Here is a 26,493-nt window from a genome sequence, read left to right on the forward strand (position 1 = left end):
CTTCAGCAGAACTCTGCATGCTTTAAAAATGAATGAAAACAAGTATTCAGACCTACAGTGAACATAACAGCTCTCTGTGGTTTATTGAATGACTGTCTATTTCAGGTTTCCCAAAAAAAAAAGGAAAAAAAATTCTGGAAAAAATATGCAATTGCTTCAAGGAGACAATTCATTAATGGGACTCTTAAAGCAATTGCAGTTTTTTTTTAAGGTTCACGTGTAAATCTAAATATTGGGCTGGTTTAAGAATAAGAGAGTGAGGGGCTGCTTTTCACTTCTTCCAAATGTTGTTCAAGCTTATACAACTCTTAAAAAATTCTAAGGTATACTTGTTTTGGTAGATGACATTACATACAGCCATCATGACTAATACCTATTGATCCTTATACTCAATTAATTAACCTAATCCCTTTTGAAAGGAATGGAATTTTACAGGCAATGTTAATACTTGTGACAGCAAATTCCATAGCTTACCAAGGCATTATGTTAGGTAGAGTTGTGCTGAAGATTGCTTTTATTTCCCTTCCATTCTTTTCATTCAGTTTTTTTGGAAAATGTATGGCTTTTCAGTTACGAAACTGTTCACAACACAATTTTTGATGATACTCTTATGGACTGACTTCAAAAAGTAAAATCCATAAGCAGTAAACAGAATGGTGTGCACCAATCTATGTTGCTTTGCATCAAAGCGTTGTGTCATCAATAATTTTATCTTGGAGTCATTTCTTAATCATCCCTGGTGTAGAATTCCCCTTTTTCATTGGAAATACCTCTCTATACCGTCCCCTTTTTTTTTCATGTTTTCATTGAGTCATTCCTAAAACTTTAGGATTTGGATCGTGGTCAATGTACTTTTGCTTAGATCACATTAGAATGTATATACCTAGACTTAAATGCAGACGGAATAAATGATCTAAAAGAAATGTGTGGGAGGCAACCTCCCCCCCTAAAAAAGAAGAGTAAAAATTTGGATGAGGGCAAAAGATGTGGAATAAAGGAGAATGGGTGGAAAAATGGAGTGTGAAGTAAAACATCTAATGAAAGTACCTTAACAAAGTGTATGAAAATTATATAATTTGGATAATTGTTTATATGTGTTGTAAGAGATAAAAAATATTTTTGAATATATGTTAGGAAGGTAGCAATGTAATGAATATAAGAAATGAAGGACTGGCAACAATATTATATACATTAAAAATGTGATTATTAACAAAGTTAGAGAAAGATTATGATCATTGAGTATTGAATAATGGAAAAAGAAAAGACCACGTCTTTCATTATTAGAATGATAGGGGAAAGGGTGAAAAAAAATGAGGGCTAAAATGGAAATAGAAATATGAGGGGAAAATAGTAATAACAGATATTAAGAGGATATGAAGTATGATAGAATTATGAGAATGTTTAGAGTTGAAAGATGACAGCAGAAACTGTATGTTAGCAAATTCAAAAATGAAAATGGACTGCAATTATTAAGAATAATATTGTTATGATTATTTATGTTGAAATGTATGAAACCTGGTAATCAAACCATTCATGAAATAAGATGTATAAAAATAAAAAAAATTATTCAAGAAAAAAAAAGTATATATATACATGGCTGGAGCAAAATAAATTGCAATGTGCAATTCAGACTTCAGACTTCCTTATGGTGATCTGTGTTTACCATTTGAATGCCCATCCTCTCATTATGTTCTTCGCTATCACAACAGCTTGCTGTAGTAGGCCTTTATTTCAGTTTTATTTATGAGGAATAGAGGTATTAATTTGACAAAATCATAGTGAGTTGCTTCATTAGCAAATTGAGATTAATTAAAAAAATGAGACAAAATGATAATTGAAAATGAGACGCTTTGAAATTGAGTAGAACTGGGTGTGGACCTTTGATTAATTTTTAATTTGCTTGTCCTGTGCAATAAGAAATGGGTGGATCAGCTTGGCTAGCTAAACCAAACTGGCCTTGTTTTGGCCAAACTATCATTGTCTGAGATCAAGTGCGAAGTTTTATGCTTCTGTATGATTTGGATTTTGACTAATCTGCTGGAAAATTTCCCCTACTGATACCAGTGCCATAAAATTGGCTTGAAAATTGTGTCTTATTAAATAAGTAATAAGTATTTTTAGAGTATTTTTCTCCCCCTTCCCCCCGCAAAAATTGTACCTGTATTGCTTAGAATTCATATAAAATACAATGCTTTGAACCTCTGAGAAAAATGATTTGGTGAAGCAGACAGTATCCAGAATCAGGTAGCCAAGTCTCTTTTTTTCTTTCTTTCTTTTTCCTATCTATCCACAGGACTTAATCTGAACCAAAATTTCCTCCCTGGAATTTGATTCGGTGCCAGATTACAATCTTGGAAATATTTATCACGGAGAGTTACTGTGAGTATGAACCATTTCCCCTGGCATTCAGAAGCATCAACCATTTCCCCTTTGTTTTGTCTGAGAACAGGCATTCATGTTCAGGAGTCATACCTAATTTTGGAATTTGAGGTAGTGTTCGCTACTTAACAGTTACTGCTTCCCTTTGCTTCTCATTTGGATGCCACAGACCCATCTGTATAATATAGGTCTATGTACAGTACATCTCATTTACAAGATCTTTCACTGTTACCTCTCTATCAGTTCAATGCCTAGCAGTTAAGATGCCTAGCAGTTAAGATGCTGGATTTATTGACCAGAAGATAGAAGTTTGACACCCAGGCACTGCATGATGGGGTGAGCTCCCATTCTTGCCTCAGCTCTTGCCAGTCTACCAGTTTGAAAGCATGCAAATGCGAGTAGATAAATAGGCACTACTTTGGTTGGAAGGTAACATTCCATGCACCTCAGCATTTAGTCATACTGGCCCCATGGTCACAGAAGTTTTTTTGGACAGTTGTTGGCTATGAAATGGACATGAGCACTCCCCCCAGAATTGGACAAAACTGAACAGGGGAAACTTTTATTATTACTTTTTTTAACTAAAGTAAGCAATTCTGTATGATAAGTTAATTTATAATTTGCTATTCAGAGGGTTGACAGTAGAAGAGATGATCACTATAAAACACTAACAAGTACTTCTTGCAAGGCTGAAAGCCTAAAATGTAGCATTGGAGTTAGGGAAATCTGGATGATGTTTACTTAACAACTACCTGTTAAATCACTTTAGGTGGTTTTCTTTTTTTCTCCTTTTTAGTTATATATTTAATTTATAAACATCCTGGAGCTGCTTTGGAGTGAAAGTATGGAAATACCTCATAGAGCAATGAATTTGTTAGTGGGCAAGATATGGCATTATATCAAGTCAGTTCCACGCAAGCAAATTGTGGTCCATAAATCCACTGAATTGGGTGGCAGAAATAGAAGTAGTTGAGGAATGAGGCAGATGAGTTATTTGACAGAATTTAGGGAGTGTTGAATCCCTTCTCTCCACCTAGAGGCTGCTAGTAATGGGAAGGTAAATAATCCAGCCTTGAATTCATTGCCCATTTTTTAACAATCAGCTTTTGTGGCCTGGCATTTATTTCTTAATTTGTTGTATAGCCCTATGTATTTTCTGGGAGTTGAAGACCATTACATGAAGCTATCAAGTTTCACTTTATTCCATACAAATTATCCTGTGAAGTAGATTGCACTGAGAGCAGGACTGCCCCAAAGTTACTAAGTGCATTTCAGTGACTGAGTTTTAGTCCAACTAGTATACTATCACTATACTATACTGTCTTTCTGTGGATTTGTATACAGGCTGCCTTGCTTGATACATTCAGGAAGAAAGGAAGGAAAATAAAAGTAATTACACATTATTTCACAAATACCTGTTGTGTAATGCTGGCAGTAGAAATTGCAGACATTTATTTTTGAAGTTAATTGATCTATTCAAAAGTTATTAAAATTCACTGATAATCTGTGAGTAGCTCAAGTGGATTTGTTTTTTGTTGTCTGAGAAACATGAATAACATTTGGTGTTTCGTAAACTATCAAAAATAGGATTCTCTATAATTTGATGTTTCTAGAAATGGCTTAGAGTCATGGATAAAGTTAGCAATCATCTCATAAAGTAAGTTTAAAAACAGACAAAAAATAGACAGCTTCCAATTCAGGTTTTAGGTTCTTTGATCTGTATTGGAAAAGAACTACAAGAAGAGACATGTATAACTTTCTATCTTATATACTATTTTTGACTAAATAGATTCTAAATATAAATGTTTGTAATGTTTGAAAGAAATTTACAAATGTGCCTTAGATTTAGAAATATATATACTCAAATTTATTCTTCTTTCGAATTTGTATGGCTGTTCCATCTCACAAAAATAATAACAATTAAATAAAACAGTAATATAAAAACAATAATTATAAAACAAATAAATTAAATTAAATCTATGTATAAAACTTTGACTGTCATTTTTGATCGCTTGAAAATATTTGTCACAACATGCAGGCAGTTATAATTAGTAAATATAAGCAATTCATTTTTTAAAAGTATTTTTATTGAGGGAAAACAAAATTTGAAGTCTTTCAGAGAAAATAGATTTTTTTACAACACAATGAATAATTATTTAGTCAACCACATTTAGTTTCATGTAAACTGTTCCTAATTTACGTGAGTTTATGATTTAATGTGCTCTGTAGTTAGATTAATTGAGTAACCCAGGGCAAAACATGTATGTGATTCTAATACAAATGTGTCATATGAAAATAGAACTTGGTTTTCATTCCTTCCTCTCTTGGGCCATGTTATGTCCCCTCCTTTGACTTATGATACAGCCTCCAAATCCCAAGGATATTTCAGTCACTTTAATTGAATAACAGAATAACAGAGTTGGAAGGGACCTTGGAAGTCTTCTAGTCCAACCCTCTGCTCAAGCAGGACACCCTATACTATTTCAGAAAAACAGGAGACCCTATACTATTTCAGAAAAACAGTTGACCAGTCTCTAGGTAAAAGCTAAAAACCGTTTCACGTTTTTGACAAGAGCAACATGATCAGTATTCTTATTTACCTATTTTATTGATTTTATTACAAGGTATTTTTATGCGCTACTCTTCAATAGCAAATGTTTTTCCCAGAGAACAATATGTAACTTACTACATAGAGTAGCTTACTCTGTGTTTAAGCTAAAATGCAAGAAATAGACAATTTAGAATTCTCACTGGAGACTTGGGGACTTGAAAAGAGTTCCACTTGTCACATTTCCAGAGGAAAATGATGTTCCTTAAAGAACTTCAAGCTGTATATTTTCAAGCTGTATAAATTATGATTCATAGGTGATATTATCAAACACTGTACAGGATTCTATTCTATTCTATTCTATTCTATTCTATTCTATTCTATTCTATTCTATTCTATTCTATTCTATTCTATTCTATTCTATTGCAAAACGTTTTGGGCGTGGAACAGGAAGCACTTGGTAGCACAGAACTAATTTGTTTTCTTGTTTTATTACCTCAAGAATAATCTTCACATACAACGAAGTAAAAACTAAAGAAAAACAGAGTATTATGTTCTTGGGAGCTTCTTTGAAATGAAAGTGGTGATAGTGTGGTGGTGATTAGCAATTTCATTGCTATTTCCACCATAACTGTCAAAATCTCAAGGAAAGTACTTTGAGTGACAAACTGGATTAGGTAACTGGAAATCTTAACAATATTTCTTTAGCCATGCCATTATACCAACTAAACACTCCAGAGAATAATTATATTGGTTTCATTCCTTTACTTGCAGAAATTCAGCAAATGTCAATACACTGAAGAATTATGTTGTTACTTCTCATATTATCTTACTCAATTTAATTATGTTTTCCTCAAGCTTTCTTCAACTGCACATCCCTAGCTTTAAGGAGAGGTCTGAACAAAGCCATCATATTTAAAGTTTCAAATCAAGAGAAGAATACTGATCTTTGATGAAGAACTATCTTATACTAAATAGCTTCATGAAGATTCAATTGCTTGAACCTCCAGTGGAATAAAAAAGACCCTTATTTGAAGTCTTTCAAAACCACTGCCAATCAAGGCTTGACCTAGAATAACTGGACCTAGAAACTGAAAGCAACACTTGGTACATTTTGAGAAAAGCTGGTGTATTATACAAACTGAAAGCTAGAAAGACTTAGGGTTGCCGTGAAGTAACTTTCTAGGATCCCAGATTCTTAGTAATAAAACAAGGACAGACCTATATAAAGTGACAAAAGCAACATGTGTCTTTCTTCCCTCAGTGTAAGAATTTGATCTTCTACAATGGCTTCTAATTTCCTATCCAACATATACTGACCTTTAAAAGTAAACAGCTTTTTTAAAATTAGGAGGCGAAACACTTTTCATTCATATTGCTATGTCCCACAGAACAAGAACAAATATGAAGTTCCCATTGAGTAAGCTGTGAGAATACAAAATATGTTGACCTAGATGCTTGGTTTCCCACTTGTATCAGATAATTCTTTGGTATAATGTATCTTTAGCAAGGTTAGCTTTGCACTGTTAATTTTTTATTTTTTATTTGAATTTATATCCCGCCCTTCTCCGAAGACTCAGGGCGGCTTACACTGTGTTAAGCAATAGTCTTCATCCATTTGTATATTATATATAAAGTCAATTTTTATTGCCCCCAACAATCTGGGTCCTCATTTTACCTAACTTACAAAGGATGGAAGGCTTAGTCAACCTTGGGCCTGGTGGGACTTGAACTTGCAGTAATTGCAAGCAGCTGTGTTAATAACAGACAGACTTAGTCTGCTGAGCCACCAGAGGCCCAAAGATAGGGACTATTTTGGTTCATGTGGAATTTAAAAATGGCTTCCATGAAACTACTGGCTTGTTTTCAACATGGCTGCCCATGGGTTACTGGTAAACTGATGGGTTTGGTTGCCTTTATATTTTTCCACTTTCCTGGAGTACTTTTAACCATTTCTGATTATCTTCACCTTTTTGGGGGTGGGCATACTTCAAATGCAATACAGTACTGCTTTTATGCTTTGTAGAAATATACCTGGGATTGTGAGGCATTTTTGTAAATAAACCTGGAGCTAAAAGCTATTGCTTTGCTTTGCAGCATACCAGCTGCCTGCTTACTATTTTTTTCTAAAACAATTAAAAGAGAAGAAAATGGAACACTGAGCTTAACTGTTCTTAAGGTATCTGTTGGCATATTGGTGTCAGTGAGCAGCGTGAAACTTATTTGTGTCTATTCAGAGTGATACATGCACTAGAGGAGTGCAAGCAGAATTCTTTCTTAAACAACTCCTACAACGTAAAATGGGTTTTGCCACCTATGTATGGAAACTCACAACAATGTTGGGGAGATTCAATTTATTTCTTCTAATGAGCAAGGACAAAGAGAAATAAAAAAAAGGTCAAAAATGACTTAGTTATCTTTGGCTTGACAAGGTACAAGTAGTGCAGGCCTATAATGATAGCAAGGCTTGGCTTTGAAGGTGATTCATTGGCTAATCTGATTTGGCAGAAAATAATTTCTTTCAGTTTATTTAATTTATTTATCAAATGTGTAATTGTGTATGGCCTCCATCTCACAAGAGAGGAAAATTAGTTTTCCTCTTGCTGATTTAGTATGTTGTACATTTTACTGAATGTTTCATAGAATGTTTTCAGTCTGGTATGAATCCAAAAAGTGGTATATGTTTCCTTGCTGGTGGCAAGGAACTTTCAACCTTTTTGAAAGTTAAGCTGTACCCCATCCTTAAGAAACATTCTGGATTCATTTTAGAACCATTGGATAATTTTCAACTTGACATTCATGGTAAAGTTATTGAAAAGGAGGTTCAGTTCCAACGACAGATGAGATATATTATCAGAATCCCTTTCTTTCAGGATTTAGAGCATAGGACTGAAACTAAGTTGGCTGCTCTTGTGGATGAACTTCAGGAAGTGATGAAGATTAGATGGATATTTTAAGATTACTTGCACACCACAAGATTGCTGCATACCGTAAGGTTTTTATTATTTAGTCTATGTAGATCTGTCTTTAAGGATGACCTGGAAGCTGCAGTTGGCAGTGAATGTAGCTACTTGCCTCCTGAATGGAACTGGTCAGTTCAGCTAAATAACATCTGTTCTGTGAAAGTTGGATTGGTTGTTGAGAGAAAGCTGAGCCCGGTTCAGGATGCTAGTTGCTAACTTATAAACTCTTTTTACCTTTGGACCCTTGCTTTATCTGTTTTCTCCAAGTAGAACCTGTCTACTCTAAATGATCTACATGGAGTAGATGCCCACATATCAGAAGGTGGGAAGCTTGATAAATGGCATTCTTGTTGTCAGTCTTACTGTCTGAGATCAGGTTGGGTCCCAACATTTGATTATTTAAGAAGCAATTGAACATCTTCATTTTTTTTACAGGTTTTGGGGAGGAAATTTGGAAGACTCCACTAATTTTTTAAAAAATAATATTTTGGATTTAAATTTTTTTATTACCGTTATAAGCTATTTAGGGGCACTTATACTGTATAGTTGGCTTACAGATAGTTGCAAATAAATACAATGTACATAGCACTATTTAAAATACTACTGAATATATCAGTCCAATTGTGGTCAAAAATCTAAAAGTCAATATCTTGTCTAGAACTTTGTATACTGGTATATTATCTCCTGGCAAGCTAATGATTACATTTGTATTAGATTATTGTTATTGTTATTCTGGGACAATGGAGATGATGAAACAATTAGGCTAATAACAAATTCTTAAGTGGCAAAATGGCCCTATAATCATCAAAAGAACATATAGAGCAGTGGTAGTCAACCTGGTCCCTACCACCCACTAGTGGGTGTTCCAGCTTTCATGGTGGGCAGTAGGGGTTTTGTCCGATACTGAAGCACTTTCCTTTTTTTTAAATTTAATTGACTTTTAAAAAAATTTTCATAGCATTATTTAAAAACATTTTCATTAGGTTTTCATAAAATTCCCTGTGACAATTTAAATTTCTGAAAATATACTATTTGTATCACCTGCATATAAGTTTAGTTCACGTTACTTAAGTGAAACTAAATGGCTCTATAGTGCGACCGCAAAAAAAAGCCTCATCCCAGAATAGCTTGCACATCTACCCCCACACCACCCAGCTGTAACAGACAAGCAGAGCTGGTAGCTGCCCCCCCCAACCCAATCCATGATGCGCGAGAGGCATGCGCAGACGATGATACACGGTGCATTACTGTGGAACCGGTGGGCGGTTAGAAAATTTTACTACTAACAGAGATGCAAAAGTGGGCGATAGGTATAAAAAGATTGACTACCCCTGATCTAGAGTGATGTTTTGGCCTTTTATTTCATTCAGTCAACTTTCTTCTATTGCTGGGGAAGATCTACTGTAACTATTTTTTGACAAACCCTGAAAGCATTTCTTGTGAGTATGGTTCTGTGAGAAGTGTTAAATGGAAAATTTGAAACCCCAAATGATGGATGCATTTTTCATGTACAATATGCTTGTAGTTTGGGCAGCCTTTGAGAAGGGATGGGGGTAGCTGGAGAGAGCATTGTTGTAAGAATTAGCCAAACTTTAATAAACAGTGCAGTTTATTTAATTAAAACCCATATTGTTTTAATGAATAGTAGGCAAGAAATAAAACGTATGTTCCATTGCCCACTGGAACTCTTGGACAAACTATAAACTGAATAAAAAACTTCTGGAATGCTTCATTTATAATTATGTGAGAAGAACACATATCCAGGCCTTACACAGAATTGTTGACTAATATATCAAAATTTGTGTTCCATTTTTCACCACTTTTACACTCTGTTAACCCTTGAACACCCATAAGTTCCCTAATACAGATTGCACAATGAAAATGGAGAAGATTTATTCATAGTTGGGTCTTTTTCTTAATGTAGTCACTACTTTATTTAATCCTCCTCCTTGATCCTGGAGTTTGATCCAATAGGTTTTTTTTTTTTTTGCATTTAGTAAGCCCCACTTGCCGTTTGTTTATTTCTAATAAGTAGAATGGATATAAATCCTGCATTATCACAGTGAAAGAAATCATGTGTATATGCTTGCCTTTTTTTCCCATGCTGTGGAAGCTTAACGTGTGGCTATCAAGGAAAGAGAACTTGTGAGGAATGCTTGGTAGCTGATTGAGAACAGGTTATTTGTAGAGTAATTGGGATTGCACATGCTAAGAGTAAAAGGCCAGGCAGTGCTTTGCAGACATTGAAATGCAATTAAACATTCATGGTTGAAACGCTGATACAAATTGTAGACCGCACGCACACCCTCACAGTAATAAGACAGGGAAGAATAAAAGCATATCTGCATTTGGTTAACATCATTCAAAACTGGGCCATATGCAAAGACTTGTAAAGATCTCTGCTGGGTTTTCCTTTTTCTTTTGTTCTTTCATAGACTTCCTGGGAAGCATCCCATACAATATTCCAGATGTGTCTATTGCCCCCAAACATGGATTATTTTGTAGAATAGAGACACAGAAGCAGTGTAATGTCTTCTGTGATTATGTTCTTCTCTCTCCTTCTTTCACGATTGTGGGATTGAATCATGTACTGAAATAAAGTATATAATATATAATATAATATATAAAGCAGTGGTAGTCAACCTGGTCCCTACCACCCACTAGTAGGCGTTCCAGCTTTCATGGTGGGCGGTAGGGGTTTTGTCCGATACTGAAGCACTTTCCTTTTTTTAAATTTCATTGACTTTTAAAAAAAAATTCATAGCATTATTTAAAAACATTTTCATAAAATTCCCCGTGACAATTTACATTTCTGAAAATATACTATTTGTATCACCTGCGCATAAGTTTAGTTCAGGTTACTTAAGTGAAACTAAATGGTGCTATAGTGTGCCCACAAACAAAAGAGCCTTGTCCCAGAATAGCTCACGCATCTCCCCCCCATACCACCCCTGTAACAGACAGGCAGATCTGGTAGCTGGCGCCCGCCCCCCCCAAACCCAACCTACGATGCGCGAGGGGCATGCACAGACGACGATACATGGTGCATTACTGTGGAACTGGTGGGCGGTTAGAAAATTTTACTACTAACAGAGATACAAAAGTGGGCAGTAGGTATAAAAAAGTTGACTACCCCGATATAAAGTATATAGCCCTCACTTTGTTAAGGACCTAGGTGTACTTATCTCTGATTATTTATGCTCCAAAGCTCACTTTAACAGTGTTGCTAAAAAAGCATTAAAAGTTGTAAGAGCTTTTTTTCTGGAAACATTGTATTGCTAATTAGAGCTCATAAAACTCATAAGATCAATTTTAGAGTATTGTTCAACTGTTTGGAATCCCCACCATATATCTGACATCAGTACAGTTGAGTGGATTCGGAAGTACTTAATGAGAAAAGTCTTGCACTCTTCCAATAGAAGGAATAGAATTCCTTCTATTGAGGCTCGAAATTCTCGGTTTGGATAACTTAGAACTCTGTCGCTTGCGGTCAGACCTAGGTATTGCATACAAAATTATACATAGTAATGTTTTACCTGTAAATGACTTTTTTCTGCTTTAATCGCAATAATATGCACGTGAACAACCACTTTTAACTCAATGTAAATCGTTCTAAACTTGACTGTAAAAAATATGATTTCTGTAAGAGTTGTCAAAGTCTGGAATGCCCTACCTGATTCAGTTGTCTCAGCTACAAATTTTCACAGTTTCAGTCACAAATTGACTTCCATGGACCTTACTTCATATTTAAGTGGTCAGTAGAGGGGGTGTGCATCAGTGCACTAATGTGCCTATCGTCCTTGTTATTGTATTTTTATTCTCTTATTGTCATTTTTGTTTGACAAATTCCAATAAATAAATAAATGTAGAATGTACACTAGTATATCAGTTTCGATTCCTAATTCTAGGGATAAAATACAAAAGGCTGAGTTTTAAAAGTTTAAACTTTTATCATATATGACTGAAACCAAAGCATTAAACATAAAATCATATTCTGGTTCACATCGGTTAAAATTTGGCCAGATTGAGAAGTTTTTCTAACTGCTTCTGGAAATCTTGCAAGGAAAGCCTAATACCTTTTGCACATGGGTACATACGAATTGTTCTTTTCCACTTTCAGTGTTACATTATATATTTATGTGTATTATTTGCAAAATCCAGAGATTCTTGCGTGCCTGGGAATGTGACTTAAATAGTCATGAAAATGAAACGCAAGTGAAGCATAAATTTTCAAGACCTACTAGAAGCCTTTTATATTCTGTAACCAACAAGATTCTGATGTGTAACAGATTAGCTAACCATGGCTAATCTCAATATGTTAAGTAGGGTCATGTCTGATTAGAAGATAGATGAGAAACCACTAGAGAGGCCCAGGAATGCAGGCTGTATTAAGGATTATAAATGTATCCTGAAAGAATTTTGCAATTTTTGCAGGAATACTGCACTTAATATGTCTGTGAAGTAACTAAGAATATCCTCGTCCTTGGGCTTCCTTTCAAGAAATATTAACTGCACACAGCATTGCATTATGAGATTCTAGGCACCAATAGGATATTAGGTACTAAAAAAGTTCAGGAATTTCAATAGGTGTTCTGTTTCTTCGAGGATGGCTGGGAAATTCTTGGGAGTTGAAGTCCACATATATTAAAGGCTCCGTGGTTGAAAAACAGTGAAGAGAACATACATACAGATAAAATATATGGGATGTTACTGGACAAAACAACATGTATTATAATTGCTTAATGCTTTTATTTTAAGCCTAAAATATGCATACATTTAAGTATACTTATTTTCTCTCTCTCTCTCTCTCTCTCTCTCTCTCTCTCTCTCTCTCTCTCTCTCTCTCTCTCTCTCTCTCTCTCTCTCTCTGTGTAAAATTATATAAAGATGTTAGGATTGTATTAATATATAGTTAGGCTTATTTTGCATAATTCATGAGGCAAAGCCACTGTTGAAATATAAAAGCAGTTGCTGTTGACTTTTATTTTTATAATATTTAAATATTGTCTTCTTTTTTTAGTCTTTCTTGTTTTTGCTTTATTTTGGTTGCCAAAGAACAACTTGAGAAATTAGATAAACTGCCGTTCTGTCCATCTTCTTACCTGTCGTTGAACACTTTGGCGTTTGATGAAAGAAATAAGCAGAAAGTTCAGAGTTCTTTTAAGATAGTATCAATGGTCAAAGCTGTTTGAGTAATTGAGATTTCTAGTTTCATAGTCTTATTATCTCGGAACTCATCAAAGGATTAATTATAGTGTTGTGTTCCAATGTTTAATGAAGAAATATCATGCAGTAATATTTAGTATATAGAAAATGGGACATCATTTCAGATATGTAGAATCTAATGGCTAATAACTGGATGAACAGTGTTTTAATCCATCTACCAGTTCTTGGAAAGCTCTTTGATCAGTTGGCATCTTTCCTCATCTTTGTGGGACTCTAAACCTAATTAGTTAAATAATGCAGCATAAGCTGTAGTTTTAGGTGTCCATGACATCCAGAACTTTTTGTACTAGTCACAACTTTACTTCAAAGGAGATTTTATCCCTGTGTACTTACTTTCAAGGCTTTTTCCCAAGCCTGTGTTATCCCAGAAAACTTAAAAGTGTTTATCAATTTACTCACAAGGTATTTTAAAAAGCTTTTAGAATTATAGTAGAGAAAAAGAATCAGAACAATGGAATTGCCAAACTTCTATTATTATAGAAGAAGGAAAAGTCCCCGCTGAAAAATAACTTTAATGGATGAGAAATTGCTATTCTTAGTCTCGGCAAGTCACATTTTTTCAGTGCTGTTGTATCTTTGAACGGTCATTAAACGAATGGTTGCAAGTCGAGGACTACCTGTATTGAAGTTGCTAGGAGCTCTTCAGGAGCAATATATGAAATAACTCATTCCGAATTATAAATTAAGAAATAAACGTATATACAAATACACAAACAGACAGAATCACAGATGATACTAACAGTAACGGATTCTGCCCACTGCCCCCCCAACAAATTACAATTTGGCCACTTGGGAAATATTCTTTGTAAATAGATGGATTGCCCACTAACGTATGATGCACACTGACAATAGAGACTATTCATACTAACTTTCACACTATGTTGCTAATGGTGACAAATTTAGATGGCCTAGAGGGAAAAAAGAAAACATAAATTTGTGGCAGATGATTCTGTCAATGCTGTTAGGCATAATAAATTAATAGACTCTTCACATGCACAAGCAGTTACGCCTCTGAGGAGCTGATGCTTGGTGCCAACTAGTGTCCATAGAAACAGCATCCTCGTCTCCTGGGAAAAAGTCTGCTTTTAGGTTTCTCAGAAGTATCTTTTTGGCCAGTGCTGGAAACTGGAGTCTGGATCAAATGGAGTCTTCTAATAGTAAGCCAAAATTTCTCTCTTATCCCATCTTACTGTAAGCAGACTGTGGCTGGTTCAGCCAGCTCATTTTTTCCTTTCCCTCCTCCTCTTCTTCATTCAGTGATAAAAAACATTGCCGTAACAGAAACCTGTGTATGACATCCAAACTTGGACTCCTGTCTATTGCTTGCCAACAAGTTGAGATTTGTAAGCCATGAATAAATTCCCCCCCCCTTTTTTTTGTTGGCCTCCTCCTTCTCCTCCTCCTCCTTGTTTTATGAGTCTGACGTATTTGGGAGAAAGGAACTAGTTGCCCAAGTTTGGATGATACACAAAGCTTTCCATTCTGGGTTGTGTTTTCCATTTGAATGAAGGGAGAGACTAAACAAGCTGCCTGTATGAAGAGTCAGTATACCATGAGGTTTAGCATTATGTGCTAATGAGGCCTCCGTCTGATCCAGCAGTCTGATATCTATCATGTGCTACAAGCTGATATTATATTTTAAGTGTTAACTGAGAGGGGTACACAAGCTAAATGAATCCTTTGAATTAATCCTTTTCTTTATTTCAACAAATCTTAGCACTTGTGCTGAGCCAACTGTATTCTTCTGTTTCACTTACTGCTTTCAACACCCCTAATTTTTATTCTCCTACATCAAAATTTATATTGCAAGGACCAGCTTATTGTTTGCTTGGAACCACGTAGATTGATGCCTGTAGATAAAAGAATTATTTCCATTGCACTTGAGAAATAATAAGAAAAAGGTAGATGTTTGTGGCCTCCAAATTTGAGGCCACAAAATTTATTATTTAAGCTCCTTTGTGCAAAAAAATAAAAAAATAAAAATTGGGAGCCAACCTTTCAGGTTGAAAAAGATAAGAACATGTCCCTATTTGAGAAGATAGTTGTCTTCTTGTTGCATAAGGGGAAACAGTATTTGAAAACTAGGGTAGTGATACTAGATGGAAAAAATGATATACTATATAGCTTTCTATTTTTCAGTCTCCATATTAGTCTCTGCACAACATCACTTCCTGGCCCATGATTTCATAGTAGAGGTTCTTAAACAAGTTTAGGACAGAGAGAGAAAGAGAAACTCCAGAAGTTACCTAATACCACCAGAGTTGCTGTAGAGAAATGATATTTTTTTAGCTTTGTTGTATGCCACCCAGATTCACTTTGGGTGAAATGGATGGCTATATAAATTAGATAGATAGATAGATAGATAGATAGATAGATAGATAGATAGATAGATAGATAGATAGATAGATAGATAGATAGATAGCTAGCTAGATGATAAATAGAGATAGATAGATAAATAGATGATAGATAGTTGATGATAGAGAGATGAGATAGATTGATAATAGAGATAGATAGATAGATAGATAGATAGATAGATAGATAGATAGATAGATAGATAGATAGATAGAGTTCTGTGTTGGCTTCCCTTTTTGCTTACATCAATAATATATTTCAAATCTCAGGAGACTGGACCAATCTATAACTGTCCCCATCCCTGAGAACAGCAGTAATACCAGCTCTTTATGCTACCATCCCGTTAGTCTATTAAGCGTGCTCAGCAAGTATATGCCTATTTCTTGCATTATAATTTATTGGATTTGACAGACGAGGAGAAACACTTAGCTGATGAGAAAGCAGGATTTAGGGAGGGCAAATCCACCCTGGATCAGTGTGGTATATTAATTCCTAATGTATGGGCAATACCAACCCTTATATGTTGTCTTCACTGACAACTTCACTGACAGCAGAGCTGTCCTTTATATCAGTGGACCAATGATTTTGTAATTAGATGCTACAGATCCTATAGGAAAATACCCAATTGAATGTAATGCTGCTGCAAAGATTCTAATCTGTTGAGGATTGAAAAAGGGTGGCATTCTTGCACCCTATATTTAATAGCTAGGTGGACTCAGTGATAGTTGACTTAACCAAAGAGGAATCCCACCTTCCTAAACTTAGCAATAGGAATTTGCAGCATTGCTGTAGGCCAGTGATGCATGCAGTGCTCAGGAGAACTCTGTGGTTCTTAGTAGAATTCTCTAAGGGAATAAAGATTTAAAATCAATTGCCCCAAACAAAATTAAATTTATATCAGGAAGGTGGGGGCTGCTTTCCAAGAGCATGTCTCTTCTTTAGGGAAATACAGTATTTTCAGTAAGTGAAAACTGGCTCCCAAGCTACGTTTTTGTTAGCAGAGGCACCATGGGCCAGTCTGCTGTTTCCAGGGCAGCCCCACAGGCCAGATTTAAGCACCCCATGGGCCAGATCCAACCCCAGGCCTTGAGTTTGACACCCCTGCTGTAGGTCATTTGTGACGAATACACTGCTTAGGTTGTATTTGATCACTACTTTTGTTTTTTATCTTGCTGATAATTAAATATAGTAATATTTATTATTATTTTTGTAAAGATTGTGAAAGGAATGAAATATGGTGATGATAGGCTTTCCTAGATTGCATTTCAGATACATTAATAAGTGAAATACTTTTATTATGGATTTGCAATTATTGATAGATAACTGAATATTTAATTAATTTGCATTTATATGGATAATAATTTTGATGCAACATGCCAACTAATTGTGTATGTCTGGAACGAAAGAATGTATATCAGATCAGTTTCACCATCACATTAAAAAATGTTTGTATTAATTAACCAGTTTGAATAGATATGTATGGAGAGAATATGAGTATTTCCAATAGACTCCAGGAATTGAGAAGGAAGTGTCTTCCTTCTCGAAATAATGTAACTCAAGTGGAGAAAGGAGTGTGTTATTAATTAAAAAACTGGAATAATGGTGGAGTTTTTTCTTAACATTATTACTGTGCCCTAAATAACTTCAATTGATCTACGTGAATTAGGCAGATGAATGAAATTTTTGGCTACTGATTTTTGTAGTTTTTTAATGGAACCCCATCTTGGCAGTTTAATTTAGGAAAGAGTGGCATTATGTCGTGAACATGTATGCATGAAATATTATTTAGTTCTTGGCTTGGTTTAGCTGTGTGGTAGATGACATGATAGAATTTGTAGAGGCAGGAACACTCTACAAATCGAAGATGGAAGATATCATTCCCAAATGCTCCTTTATACAGCATAGTATTTGTTGCAAAAGTAAGCACAGAAAATAATAGTAAGAAAAAACAACCATAGAGCTAATAAGAAAAAAACACGAAAAAACCCACCATAGAACTAATAAAATTCTGCATCTTGTTGTTCTAAAGGCAGTTTATTAGTGTTTAAATTGTACTTTTCACTGCCCTAGATACTGTTTTAATACTGTATTTAATACTGCATTTGTTCTGTAAACTGCCTTGTGAACTTGCGTTATGAGTGAAGGTGTGTAAAATAGCAAATACTGTAATAAGTATATATGTAGAGTGTTTAGAATTTGAATGTTCTGAGGGAGAATCCTGTGTTATTTCCTGCTTTCTGCTCTTTTGAGCTTACTTATTTTCAATGTAACAACTTTTTTGTAGTTGTTGCAAGCAATGTAATAGTGTCAATATTGTTTTCCTTCCTACAAAAGGCTGCAGGGTCTCTGTGTGAATGCAGACAGTTTCATGTCTTTCAGGATCATGGTTTTGTATTTTCAATGCTGAAACATTAGTTTAATAAGGGAGAAGAGGTGGTGATGAAATGCAACAGTTGGTTTTCAGGATCAGCATTTTTCCTCTGATTATTTCAGCCTCCATTACCAGAAGGCATTTACAAAGTGGGCAGTGATAAGGTTCAGTCCTGCCCAAATGAAAGACAATGGGAGCTTTGCCACTGATAAATATCAGTTTGGTGTTCATTATACCAGAAGTATATGAGTCACTGTAGTTCCATTACTGATGTTTATCGAGGTGGGAATGCAGAGAACTTAATCACTCTACAGCATTCCTTTCATGAAAAGCTCAGTCCGACCACTAAATTGTGTAGCTAGAATGTGTAAACAAACAAGTGGACCTCCCCAGAAAAACAAAAACGAATCTACTTTTTCTTTGGGTTAGTAAAATGTTGAAAGATACTAATTTTTGATGCCCCTTCTGCCAACTCAAATTTAGTATAGCCAGAAGTAAATTAAAATAAACGAAAGGGGAATCCTAGTTATTTTTAACAGTTATTTCTAGATGGGAGGGTGAGGGTTCAGTTTTATTTCATTTTGGAATTCCTTGGTATGTTCAAAGTGAACTTCATAGGAGATTTAACATATTTATTAATTGCATTTATATTCCACTGCAATTCAATGAAGAACATTCAAGTAGTTCACAGATAGACACGTATACAAGCCATTGTACAAATTAGGAAAAACAGATTAAAACTAGGTTTTGCAAGGTTACGATATTATCACTATTACTAGTTAAACTTTACTAACCTTTTGTAGGGTTAATTTGTGGTTTAGGTAGTTATTTGTATCTGCTGTTCCTTTCAGCTTTCTGATATATTGGGACTGTATTACTATTAGTGATTATTATAGTGTAAACTAATATTATAGATTGCACTAAGTGGCATCTAAGTGCTTCATTAATATATGAAAGGCAGGGGTGAAATGCTCCCAGTTCGGACCAGATCTCGCGATCTGGTAGCGATCGTGGCTGGTGGTTCAGTGATCCAGTAGTGATGGCGGAGCAAAGCTCCACCCACCTGCCTGGGTGTTATTACTTCCTGGTTTTAACCAGGAAGTAATGTGTTTTTTACCTTCTGCACATGCACAGAAGGTTTTGTGTATGCCCAGAACCGTTAAGGAAGGTAAATAGATTTCACCCCTGATGAAAGGGCTTTGCTCCATATACTGTAAATACTTGGATAGGCTGATATTAATTTTGTTAAAAAAAAATAAGGTTTATTATGGTTTAAGATTAGGGCAGAAGTGTTCCTCAAATAACCAATGTTTGGTTATTTGACCAGTGCCAGGCAATATATAACAAATCCTGGTATTTATATGGAAAACATGAAAGGGGCTATAGAGAGAAAAATGTCTTTTTTCAGCCTTGTATTATTTTTTCAGAGTGGTAGTCATTGACATAAATATCCATCACCACATTTGTTCTTGTTATTGATATCTCCTGCAAAACATAGTTATTAGATTTTTAAAAAAAATTAAAAAATGTTATTTTTTTCTGATTTACTGCCAAATTTTGACTGCTCCTCAGTTTTTGAGACAGCCTGTGTACTTGTTTATCTCTCTTTGAGATGTTAATAGACTTTTATTTCATCCAAGACCAATAATTATGTTATGTCTGCAATTCTCCCTGCAAGGGGAAAAAGAAATCATCTTCTTAGTCATCATTATTATGATAATAATTACAGCTATTTGTATGCCTTCTACTAGAGTAACTCTAGGTGGCTTGCAACTAAATAACAACACAAAGGAACATCCATGAAATAAATTCATCTTACAATCTTCTATTGCTTTTTAGGCTATGTACGGAATAATGTTAAAGTGGGAAGGAGAGATAATGAGTTTTTAACTGCTATAAAGAAGATCAATCAATCAATCAATACAGAGCTGGAAGGGACTTCTAGTGCAACCCCCTGCTCAAGCAAGAGACCCTATACCATTTCAGATTAGTGGCTGTCCATTTTTTTCCTTAAAGAAGTTCTATGAGGAAGCACTTACAACTTCTGAAGACAAGCTGTTAAAGTTTATCTTTTTTTTTCTTTCCTTCATTGTATTTTCTGCACTTTTATTTTTTCCTTTTTCTCTCTTTTCTTTTTATGTTTCGGTGGGTTTGTCTTTTATCTATGCCAAAAGACAATTTTTCAATTTTTTTTTTTAAAAAAAATGTGTTTCCGAATACCTGCAGGAGATATTTTCTCCTAAAAATATATATTTTACAGATCTCCAAATCTACACCAAAAGCTTTGTGAAAATGTTGATTTGTTTTCTAGGCTCAATACTTCTACCATGCAAGGTTCTAGAGGCAAAACAGACATCTTGTAGTAGTTAAAATCCCCATTTGGAAAGAGTGAATTGAGAATAAGCACATCACAAAGCCTTATACTTTGACAGCTTATGACACTATTGCTAAGATAAATGAAAAGAGAATAAATAAGAACTGTCCTCCAATGAGGAAGGACTGTACTTTATGTTAGGATAATATCCAATTCTTGAATTCTGTACCCTTACTGTTACAAAATAATGGCAATTCCCAAATATTTTCCCCCCCCTGAAAAAGTGAATGAGTGTTGCATTTTACAAAACGGGACATCATGCTTTATAGATTCATGCCTTTTTGCCAAGCTAAGGTGATAAGCTGTCACTGAAGATGGTCCCTAGCAGAACCACGATACTGACATGCAACAAGAGAGCAGAACCACGATACTGACATGCAAACGGAATACCTTTTGAACAAAAAAGAAAAAGAAAAAGAAAGAGAGAAAAATTTCCTTACATGCAAGGAGAGAAATGTAATGTATGTTCCTTTTTTTGCAAAGAACAAGAAACTAGGATGGGTGTAGCTTCGGTCTGGGGGATAGCTTTGTGGGGAAATATTGTGGTTTTCCTCTCTTTGAAGCCATTTGCCAGGGATGGACTGTCAGAGGTCTTCAGATGATTCCGTTCCTCTGCTCTGCTTGGTTTTAATTTTAGCTACAGTATAAAAACTGAAAGGTTCTCCAGAAGCAGAGTATGTGAGTACTCCTTATTTTGCAGTTTATATCTCTGCTATATCTCCTTTTGGCTTTCAGTGGTATTTATTTTATTCTCCAGGATGGTCTTAAAAGATTTCTGTGATAAGCTAAAATTAGACTTGTGGCTTGTGCTTGAAATCCATTGCCTTAAAATCTTATGTATCAATTCCAGAAGCTTGGGTGTCTATCAGTTTACTTAGTTCTTTTCAGAAATCTGCTGTAATTCATAAGATACCTGAGACTCATTTTTGTCTCTAAAAGTTTTTCTAGTACTTTCGTTATAGTCCTGCTCTTAAAACCAACAAGACCCCAATCCCCAAAGCAGAGTAGGGTTGAGTGATCCTGTGAAAATGTTTAATATTGGGAACATAAGCTAGTTTAGTAGGCACGATCTCTGGAGCTTTGTGGGTTACAGAGAAAATGAAAAAAAAATGCTCCCAGGTTAATGATGATTTATTAAAGTTGTATGCTGCCAGACTCTAAATGACTCTGGGTGGCTCACAATAATCAAAGAAATTAACAAGAGATTTTGAATGGGTTGGGCGCGTGCGATGTGGTTCAGTGATTTTAACCTAATCATTACTGGAAAACAATTAAAACATCCTACTCATCTCTTGCAAGAATTTCAAATTTTTGCTTGTAGCAAGTAATGTATTTCTCTTCTGTGGAATTTCTACTTGTTTTGTGCACTTTCTAAATTAGAATCCCATCGCTGCTTCTTATGTTAATGAATTGAATAAGTTAATTATGTGTTGTGTGAGAAACGCTTCACTGGGCTTCTATTTTATTGTACACTTCTGAATATTCTTTTTGAAAGGTAAATAAATGGGTGGAGAAAAGGTTTTTCTAAGCTGATTTTCAAAACTACAGTTTTCCTTAAGAGGTCTGCAATAATTCCATCCCTCAATTTGTTAATTTAGCAAATGCTACTATTTTTTAATTTTACTTTATTTTTTATTTTATTTATTGAATGACTTGAGTTTTTAGAGAGATTGAGAGAAGCTGATTTCTAAGAACAAAGCAGGATGCCATATATGAGATAGCTATTTATTTACCTTGTGATTCTTAATTAACAGTTTTCATCCCCTCTCTCAATTATTCTGGTTTAGAAGACAAGAATCTTCTAAGTGATGTTTCATTTATAAAACTGGGCCAATTGAAAGCATTTCAACTCAAACATTGATATATCAAACAATGCTGAGATGTGTTATGATTTTTGAAGAATGCAAAGCAGGTTGGGAGAATTTCAGAATTGTTCATCCTTCTCATGGTGCCGTTCAGGATATTACAAAGAGAAATTCACACCTAAAACCATCCTTTAAGCTTTTCCTCTTTTAGTAAGTTTGTCTTGTTCGTGACTGTGTTTCTCATTCCCTGTACAATTTATTAATTCCATTAGGAATTTTCCATTTTCCATTGGACTATAATGGTGAAGTTGACGAAATACATGGCTTTTTTGGTGAGATTGATAGTGGTGACAATTGTATCTAAAATCTCCAAGTTCATAATACTAGCCTGAAATTTTATAATATAAAAATATTTTAACAGAAATAAAGTTGATTTTTAGAAGCAGATTTATCTGTTTTTCCTGTTGTTTTTTTTAACTTGAAAATACTGGGGGAAAAAAATCTTACTGTTTTTTGATAGAAAGCGCATCTTGATTGCTTTACTCATACAGACACATGCACACAGATAGAATGGTTTTTCCTACCTTCTCTGGAAGAGCCTGTAGCTCGAAAATAACGTTGATTCCAATTATTACAATAAAATTACACCATATGGTGCCAAATGATCACAAAACTGTCCACAGTCAATTAATCAAAATTCAACTCCCTGGAATAGTAGAAAAATATTAACAGCTATGGATTATCCAGAGCCGCTGAGAACTAGGCAGCTTCTGTGGTATTGTTTTTACCCTGATCTGACTTGCTTTTGGGATGATTTCATTGTCAGTGAATGATGCATTAACTTCAACAAAGTGGAGGGAACACCCTTTGCAGTTAGTTGAAAACATTTGCACTTACAAGTACAGGCAGTCTGAATTAGGAGGGCAATTGGGAGCAGGGTTGCTGTCACTGTGTGGTTGAAAGGCACAGTGTCGTGTGACTATATTGCTTAGCGACAGCTGTCCACTCAGTCCTAATTGTCTTAGCCTAAAACATATGGGTCGTTTAGGGCAGGAAGCGGAGGTAGTCCCAGCTGAGGAAGGTGGAGATGTCACGGGGATAGTGGTGGTAGTGGTGGTCAGGGAACAGCCTTATATCACTTGAAGGGGGGCACTACGGTGTGTGAAAAGCTTGAAAAGGAGGGCACAGTGTGTGTAAGAATGCGGGGAGGTCCAAGAAGGATGACTGTGGAATGTCTGTGTGTATATGTATATGTGAATGTAAGAAGACTACGGAAAGCCCATTCAGGGTGCATGTGATTGCAGGAAGATCAGAAAAAAATTGTGTGTGGGGTATGAGCGCAACACATCTGGGAGATGTTTGTGTGTGTGTGTGTACAAACATAGGAAGGCTAAGGAAAAAGGGTATGCAGTGCATATGAACCCAAGAAAACCAGGGAAGGAAGGTGTAGAATGTGTTCAAGTACAGGAAGGCTCAGGAAGGAGGCCACAAGTGGGTGCATTTCCTCATTCGTTTGTAGGAAGACAGCAGGGAAGTGTTCACAAAAAGTGTTCAAATGTCCACAGGATGGTGCAACCAGTTTTAAGAGCAAGATGGTTTCCAAGTGCCCAAATTCATGCAATAGATTAGCACTGTGCTGAATTTTTAGGAAATTTATCTGTTGTGTTGAAACATGCACTCGTGAAGAAAACTACTATATTTCAGAAAGTTGAAATTTTTATGCCATTTAATGTTTTTAGAACTTTATGAGGATCCAACTGATAGAGCCTAGTGGTAGCTTAATTGTGAAGACACTCGCCTGCCATTAGGAAGGTTGAGGATTTAATTCTAGGTAGCGGAAGATGTTTGTCTCTTAGGGCGCAAAGAAAAAATATCTGTTGCAAACTTTGCATAGTATCAGGAATGGCATCCAGCCAGTAAACCCCATCCAGTTGCCCCGATGCTATTGTAATCCTGAATTAAGGGATTACAGGGTTGTAATAACCTTTTTATGTGGATCCAACTGACACGTAAGAGAAATAATACCAGATTAATACCAATACTTGCCTTTCATTTATTTCCTGTAATATAGCACATAGCTATGTAAAAACCTATTTTAGTGACTACAATTAAAGGCACAATAGGGTCCAATAGACTAAGTATTTCATTAATCAAGTCTGATTTGGGTCAGACCTCTCTTGTATATATTGAATAAACTTTGTCTTTCTTCATCATGATTTTCTAGAGGAAAATCATGCCTTGTTCAAAAGCAATTTCTGAAGACCCCCTGTTAAAAATCTCAACTCTGAAGCATGATCAGTCAGACACATATAATACTGAAATGGAGAAGATTTGGAACAATTACGAATCAGATATTTTACACAGTTATGTAAGAGACCACTGATTACCGGAAGCATTTGGAAACAGTTAATTGCAGCTGTAGTCAGTTATTGAAACTAATGGGCTATTATATTGTCATATTGGTACATGTCATGTTGGACAACTTTAATCATGAAATCAGTGAAACCCCCGACCTTTGGTATTGCTGGGTCACTCAGAATCTTTTTATAAAAAGGTAGTCTGCTTAATGACTGGTCACTTAGCAGCCATTCAAAATTACGATGGACTTCCTCAGAGCTACTTATGACCCATTTTTGAAGTTGCAGCACTTGCACATGCTTCCCTACAGTCATGGAATTACATTTTGGGCATTTGGCAACCATCTTGAATTTATGGCCATTAACGGTATATGGTGGGCCTGTAGCCAATGATTTTTTTGGCTTTTTTGCCAGTTTTTGGCACTTACTTCCAGTTTCTGGCAAAAAACAACAACCCAACCTCATTGGGAATTGGGACTTGCTTAATGACTAAGGCATTGGCTTAATGACTCCAGTATTCATTTATCAGCCACCATAAAAGAGGATGTAAAATTGGGCTCAGTCACATAGTGACCTGTTTAACAACTGCCCTGATTTATGATTTATGCAATTAGGATCGTAAGTTGAGGATTACCTGTATCAGTAGGAGCTGTATGAACCTCTGTAAGAATCTGAATGGCAAAGATATGCCAGTGTTAAAGGGAGTAAATGCTTCTTTCATAGTACCATGTGCTTAGAATAATAGTCCTAACAATCGCCTGTTTTCTTCTCTGAATGTGCAAGAAGTTAATTGTAGAAGGATGTCATTCATATAAAAGTTGAAGGCATAGTATTTCTATTATTTCCTGTCAGAAACATAAGACAGGCACTTTTTAAAGCTAGAGCCATGTTTTGCTTCCAAATGTCTTAACTTTTCCCTGTTATTCAAGAACTCATAGTAAGGTGGTGGTTATTGTCCTTTGTTATTCTGCTGCTACTTACGAATTTAAGATGATAAACACCGTATTTTAATGGTACAAATGCAATTTTATATGAAAAAAAAAACATTGTGTGCAGTAAGTTGAATAAGATAATGTTGATATGTGTGAGATGTTTAAGTTGTAAGTTTACAGAGGCATGCAAGAATGAGTTGAAAATTTAGAAAGTATCATTTTGGTCTAAGATTGAGGAAGGTACTATGATCTTAACTCCCAAGCTCTGAGGTGTGGGAGTAGCAGAGAAGTAAAGTTGTGATTTGTGACTGGTTCATAGAAGATAATAATTTTGACGTTTGAGGTTTTCCCTTCAAGAATTAATGAATCTGTAAGACTGTTTTGGAGAAAATAAGGAAAGGATTGAGCAAATGCAAAAGTCCCTGCGGGTTGCTAATCTGATTGTGGTACAGCCGTAATTTTTGCTGTAGTATATAGAATGATGAATGTTTTTTTTTTCAATAAAACCCTAATCATAAATGCATAATTTAGGGGGGAATCTTTTTTGTTTGTTTTCTTTTGCAGATGTGCAGATCAGCTCTCAGAATGTCTTCTGTGTCTGCTGTGTATCTTCTAAGCCAGTTGTGTTAGCCTTCCAGCTAATTGACTAATAGAATTAATAACAGTAAAAACAAAACACAACAAAAAGCATTGTAGAGCCACATGCCTTATGAAGTCAATGCTGGGTATGATTTTACAAGTATGTATTTTTTTTTAAGTAGAAATGTTAACTGGAAAACTTCTTGGCACGCCATAAAGCATTGTGCAATCTGTTATTTGTCTTAGAGATAATAATTGTAGAATGCCTTATATTCTTTCTCTATATTTCCACTCTCTCTAGTGTGACGTGCCAATAGATAGTTTCTTCATTTAGAAGTACTGCAAATGGGCTTTTATTTAGATAATATGTCTTCTTGAATAATGATACTGATAGTGTACAAATGCAGAAAAAGGGATATATTTTTCAAATAGAGCAATGCAATAGATAGTGTCCAACAAAACTTTATTTTTAGAAAAACTTGATATGAGCAGGCAGGGAATATTATTCTTATTTCTAGATAAAATCTGCTTCATTTGAGTTTCTCATATGTTACAGTGGGTGGCCTGAGAAGTTTAGGAATTTTTACCTTTTGCTCCATTTCCTAAG

At 35.3% G+C, this 26,493-nt stretch overlaps 1 protein-coding gene across 10 annotated transcripts in view; it reads left to right on the forward strand.

Annotated features, from left to right (window-relative positions):
- Positions 1-26,493, forward strand: part of TRPS1 (transcriptional repressor GATA binding 1) — a 305,789-nt gene that overhangs the window by 40,278 nt on the left and 239,018 nt on the right. For 2 of the 10 annotated variants that reach the window (XM_058174584.1, XM_058174586.1), the window contains exon 2: positions 25,872-26,046. The exons of 2 other annotated variants lie outside the window; for them this stretch is intronic. In XM_058174584.1, the coding sequence (XP_058030567.1) occupies positions 26,010-26,046 (37 nt within the window). In that variant the 5' untranslated portion in view covers positions 25,872-26,009. Of the gene's footprint in view, positions 1-2,293; positions 2,380-7,787; positions 7,918-25,871; positions 26,047-26,493 lie in introns of those variants that run through there. 6 more of the 10 variants (XM_058174585.1, XM_058174587.1, XM_058174590.1 and 3 more) reach the window with 6 other exon arrangements.

This window comes from Ahaetulla prasina, chromosome 3, assembly GCF_028640845.1.
Source record: "Ahaetulla prasina isolate Xishuangbanna chromosome 3, ASM2864084v1, whole genome shotgun sequence".
NCBI classification, from domain to species: Eukaryota; Metazoa; Chordata; class Lepidosauria; order Squamata; family Colubridae; genus Ahaetulla; species Ahaetulla prasina.